General features: G+C 44.9%; 1 protein-coding gene across 2 annotated transcripts in view; it reads right to left on the reverse strand.

Annotated features, from left to right (window-relative positions):
- Positions 1-6,000, reverse strand: part of GRID1 (glutamate ionotropic receptor delta type subunit 1) — a 759,138-nt gene that overhangs the window by 21,386 nt on the left and 731,752 nt on the right. The window contains exons 14-16 of one of the 2 annotated variants that reach the window (XM_044420360.1): positions 4,338-4,504; positions 1,388-1,628; positions 1,051-1,140 (exon numbers count right to left, since the gene is read on the reverse strand). In XM_044420360.1, the coding sequence (XP_044276295.1) occupies positions 1,051-1,140; positions 1,388-1,628; positions 4,338-4,504 (498 nt within the window). The remainder of the gene's footprint in view (positions 1-1,050; positions 1,141-1,387; positions 1,629-4,337; positions 4,505-6,000) is intronic. The other variant, XM_044420361.1, reaches the window with a different exon arrangement.

Genomic DNA, 6,000 nt, shown 5'->3' on the forward strand with positions numbered 1-6,000 from the left:
AGAGACAAGGAGAGGGCATGAACTAGTCATGTGGCCTGAATGGCACTGTGCTATTAATGAATGGAAGAAAGATTCATTCATCTGTCTGCACAAAGGAAAACAGCACTGCATATTTGTGTAAGAGCATTTGCCTTGTTTATGCACTGTTCCCACACTGTCTTTGTAATGGAATGTTTTCCGCCACAAAAGAGTCTGAGTTACATAAGATGACATGGGGGCAGCCTAGAGTTCTTTTCCGTACATGCTCTCCATGAGTGCATTATCCACAAACCGCAAATATGGCCACCTGGAATGCAGGCCCTTCTCTTAATGGGCAGAAACAAACGGAAGAACAGGTGTACTCCAGTCCTCTTTTTATGAACAAGCCTTTAAGTGGCTCTTTTCAAATGGTATATACGTTTTCTGGAAGAGTTCATGCTAAAAGAAGGCCTGAAAAATTCTACCAAGCTAAGCACAGTGTACCAGCCAGCTTCACCATCTTGCTTCTCAGCTGGGGCTTCAAAAGTCAAATGGTTGTTTCGCTCCTGGCAAACATCCATGGCTCTGTAAGGACTGGTTTCTGCTTGGTCAGTCATCACTAGTACATTCTTGAGTTAAAACTTACTAAAAAGTGTTTAATTGTTAGGGGTCAGTTGTTTCTAGTAGACCCATTAATTCACAATTCACATCGCCAGAAGGTGGAGTTAGTTCTTCACCATCAGCAAGGCAAAGAGCCTTGAACTGTTGTCACTGGGGTGAAGGTGGTGGGGATATCGCCCTGCACTCCATCATGGGTTTTTTGACATAAAACCAGAACTACAGGGAATAGTCCAGAGGGGCGGTTGGGAATGGCATATGATTGTGGGAGGTTTTGCATAGATGTGTCATTGGCATCAACTTGGCGACTCCCCAGTTTGGCCAGCAGAGAAACCTGGACTAGGCATAGGTTTTGTTTTTGTAGGAATCGGGGGGGGGGGGGTTTGACTCTGAGGATTTAAGGCAGCCCTACACATCCTCGTCTGTCATTCTTAGCAGAGGGCCAAAGGCACAGTGCCTGAGCTACTCTCTTACCCCTAAAGATGGTCTCTCCATGGCAAGGTTGAGGCACAGTGGTGGGGCAATGTGGGAATGTTTGCAGTGCTGCTGCCTCCCAGGCTGTATCTGCTCTATAAATAAATACAGGACTTTAGTTGCCGGAGCGGACATGCTGGTACCTTCCATAAAATACAAACATTCGGGATTCTTTAAAAGATAGAACTTTTTAAAAAGCCTGTACTTAAATGTAATTATCTCTAGGCATAACGGGAGAGCACCTAGAATTTCCACAGTGTCAGGATGCTCTCTCCTTTTCCCCTCTCTGAAAATTTTATACTTTCTACTAATTGTGATAAGAATAAAAGTTATGGACCTCTTTTGGTGTTTCTTGATGACAACGGTTGCTGCTCCACCACAACTCCAGGGCTGCCACCAAACAGGCCAGGAGCAAACCTACTGCCAAAATGCAGAAGACTCCTGCAAAACTGTGCAGCTTCAAGGCCTTCCCATCCGTCTGCGCATTGGCGTGACTGTTTAAATCGCAGCGTCCCATCCGTGGCCACCATTTCTCCTTGAATACATCCAGGTATCCAGCTTCTTGCAATTCTAAGATCCTGCAGGGAAACAAACCATGAGCATTATTTTCATATGGGGCAAGGATAGGAAGGAATTCCTACTCGAAAGGAATTCATGACTGAAGCACTGAAAATGGACAGTTGGCATGCATGGTGTTGCCAGACAAAATGTATACCCATTGCACAATAAACAAGAGAGGAATGCTGAAACGTCCTGCAAAAGTTGATACTAATAAACTCAGACACAGAAAGCTGCAATGAATGAATGAATGTCACTGTAGAAAGGTCTCTTTGCATGTTGGGTTGTATCCAGGGAGGTGCTGGCAGAGATGCTGCTGGTGGACCTTCCCTGCAAGCTGCTACATGACTCTTAGTGTATCGTGTCCTTGAAAAAACATCCGTGGTGGGATCTTCTTTTGACCTCTGCATAACACGTTCAGTTTTTAACTCTGCTTTCTGACAAATGCCAGTCATTAGTGGTGCATGGGACCAGTGCAGTTATAAAAACAATAACGTCTAATATTCTTTCATGTTGGACCAGCCGATTGCAATAACCACCAGCCTTTTCGGGGTTTCAGCCTCCTCTACTAAAGCCTATCATTAGTGAAGTTGCAAATAGCTCGACTGGGAAAGCAGCCATTATGATACATCAGCCATAGGCCACCATTAGGCCTCACGTATGGATGATGTTCATTCATTGCATCTGTAATTGCTCAAGCAATTTATCTGTCATAAGCATTTTTACTGTTGCAGATGAATAATGTCTCTCAGTGGCAACCTTGCAGACCTTGCAATGCTGGGACCCTGCCCTGAGTGGGGTAGCATTTTGCAGAACAGCTTCCATCCTTCTTTTCCTGCCCTAGTTCAATTCAACTGTTATTGCAATTCCAGGTCTCGGTTGCTCCTGTCCATATGATGATAAATTGATCCACAAGGCCTGCCATTTTTGGGTTCTGCTTGATTTCCATCCCACCTCCAACAAAAAACAAGGAGAGTGCAGAAAAGTACAACAACTTTGATATAAAAGCAGCCATGCCCAAACCAAAGGGTTTACTAACTGTAAAACAATTTAAGATAATGCATGTGGTACTACCCAAATTATGAATTTATGTAGTTCCTCAGTTTGGTGACCTCTGGATGTTTTGGATTCCAGTTCACATCAGCCTCGACCAACATAGCTAATGGTAGGGAATTTGGGGAATTGTAGTTCAAAATGTCAAGAGGGCACTAAGCTGGGGAAGGCTGTAGCACTGCCCATCTGCACACCTACCATGATGACCCAGAAAGCAGAATAATGTCTGCACATCCCCACTGTGTCAGACCGCCAGCCAGAAGGTCCGTCACTGCATTTGTTGCAACAGGAGAAGTGTTTCTGCACACCAATCAAGAGAGCCTTTCAAGCAGGGGTGCAGAACTGAGATGCTCTGGAGTCCAGTGGTGGGTGGGGCTCAAGAGGTGAAGTCAACAGTGCCAGCACATTCTAGCTTGAAGTGCTCAACCTTGTAGAATAGGAAAAGAATCTAGGGAAGCTAGGAAGCCAGCAAACAACTTGTAGCAGGGGTGAAGGCATAAGGAAACGGGCACTTCTCTTAACAACTTGTGCAAAGCAAATATTCAAGGGGGAGCAAAAGAGGACATCGCTCTCCACCCTGACATCACATGGCCTATTCCAAATAGATGTAGAGTTGGAGATGTCAAATACCTTGGACTATAACTCCCATAATCTTCAGACAGCATGGCAATGGAGGAGAGAGATGATGGTTGGGTGTTTAGCGAGGCAGTGCCTTCTTTTGCTCCCCTATTACTCTTCCCCTTTTCCTCACAATTCCCTTCTGCATTCCATACTCCTCAAGTGCACCTTCCAAGCTGAGACATGCTTGGAGATGGAGAAATATTGTGGCAAGTTGTGCAAGACCTTGTGCAGCTTCTTGCACTAACAGAAGTGTACTGCATAAGGGCCTCTTGGAACATCCAGAAGACATAGCATGGAAGTGAAACACCTTAATCATCAATCAATCAATCAATCAATCACTCAATCAATCAATCAATCAATCAATCAATCAAAACCTTTTAGATCCTGTCCAATCAGCCATAGACTCTTCTTGTGGAAGAAGTTCCTGTTCATGGAAGGCCAACCCTGGATCCAATCCACTGTGTTTTAAAAGATAATTCAGGACTTTTTAAGGATGCAGCAAAAGGTGCCAAGAGTTACTTTGGCAAATTGGTATTTGGAAATACATTTATCATGCAAGCAATGCTCACTGCATAGAGAGCACTGACTACAGGTTCCTTTTGAGCAGCACAGCCAAGATTGTTGCTAAGCCGTAAAGGAAATGGCTCTGGGAAACACATCTCTCATTGATCCTGCCCTGAAACTGAGATAATTCAGGGGCACTGTCTCCCTTTTGCTCTCTTAGAGAGTTCTGCATCCCGGCACCAGCCCTAGATGGGGAAAGGGAGGTTCTGGAGCTGCTGGGGTACCAGGTGTGCAAAGCACAGTCCGTCTGGCCCCACGTTCTTGTAACTCACCTGAATTGCCAAATATTTCTGAGGAAGCGATAGAGCAATATTAAAGCACGACACTACAAGTTCACCTGACTCTGTTCTATCCCCACCCCCACTAAACCAGCTCATGGACAAAGCAGGACTCTTGGCTTGATGGTCGTGCATGAATGGCTCCAGCCAGACCCTTGGGAGACGAGGTCCCTTTTGGACCACTGGGAAGAGGACCACTGGGAAAAGAGGTACCTTTGGGAGAAGAGGTCCCTGTATGGACTGCCGTGCTGGAGGGCTATCCCATATCCTTTGCTGCTGACGCTGTTTCCGATGACTGTCACAGAACATTCATCATCCGTCAGTGCTGCGTATTCCACCACTGCAACATCCCACAAGAATGCATAGTTTCCTTTCTTTGCCTGCAAAAACATGCGCCAGAATAATTTCAACGGACAAACAAACCCTGGAGGTAGTGCTAGGCCCCTAGTGTGTCCACCTACTACGTGTAAGTTCATCCGTCACTCCATGACAAAAGGCTGACAAAAATTCTTAGTTTCTGAACGCAGAGACTGCATTAATTTTAATAAGATAATGATTTTTAAGTCCAACAGACACGCTTCCGGGACTCTCCAAAATGACATGTAATTTCACTTGACGTGGACCATTTAATTAATTAATTTATATTTATTTAAAACTTTTATATGCCATCCTTTATGTATGGCATCTCAGGACGGCTTACAATCAATGACACAGTAATATGTGAAAACACCCTGGATAGGTTCGCTACTTTGTCAACCATCATTGTATTGCTCTCAAAATTTCTGCTGAGATGTGCAAATCACCCTTAGCCACTCCCACAAACAAATAAATACACTTTGAGATTTTGCTGAGACTTTTAAGCCCCCTTGAATTGCAGAAGTTTCCCTTCAGATTTACTTCAAAATTTAATTTAGTTGATCGAGAGACCTTTCATTGTGCTTCATGAAAAATCTCAAGGCCAAAAGACTCTCCAAATACCCCTCAAGGGGTATTTTGAAAGCGATTTGGAGAGGTAACATGTCCACTGGTCTGTGGAAAAAAAGAGAGAAGCAGAGTAAGTGGAATGTGGAACAAAATTCACTCTTATCAAAGACATCTAGTCCTTATGGATATAACAAATTTGACCCTAACCAGCTTAGGCAAATACCAGTGCTCCCATTTCAGCAGACCAGTTAGTTATGTTTCACTTTATGTAATAGAAGTAGCCACTCTTGGGGAGAGGAGAGGTCAGGGTTTTCTGAGGTAATGTATAAAAGTAGTCTGGTGTCACGAGCCGAAGTTCCTCCTTCGATCAATCACCAGTCACAGAACTTTTTCCTTGCAAATTTTTCTTTATTGTTTCCAAGTACAAGTCACCCAGAGCAGATCTCTGAGCATGCACAGAGCAGTTTCCTGAAGCCAATCAAGTGTGAGGAACTCTCCTTATGAACATGCCTGGGTCCCAACCCCTTGAATGAGGCTCTCTGAAGATGAGTGAACCTCCTCTCTCTGCGCTGCTCATTCAATTGGGCTTCCCATCCCTGCTGATGCCTTGTCAAGGGGTCAAGAGTGGGAGGTGGCCTGCCTCTGAGAATTCCTCATCCTCAGAGACGTTTCCCACTGGCTATACATCTTGGCCATTCCCAGAAACTGCCTGGCTTGATGAAGTGCCTGGCCTTGAGATCGTAATCCCCTCCACCTCCTTCATTGCAGAATCTTGACCTGGCCCATCCTATTCAGTCCTACTGTAATCTGTTTTGCTTTCTGATTCTGAATCATCTGGGATGCAGCTGCAAGTCTGTGGGAACAATTGCCCAAGACCACCATCCTCAAGGGCAGGTTTACACACACACACACACACACACACACACAGAGAGAGAGAGAGAGAGGGGGGGGG

The sequence above is a fragment of the Varanus komodoensis genome, unplaced genomic scaffold (genome assembly GCF_004798865.1).
Source record: "Varanus komodoensis strain SLA01 unplaced genomic scaffold, ASM479886v1 scaffold11, whole genome shotgun sequence".
NCBI classification, from domain to species: Eukaryota; Metazoa; Chordata; class Lepidosauria; order Squamata; family Varanidae; genus Varanus; species Varanus komodoensis.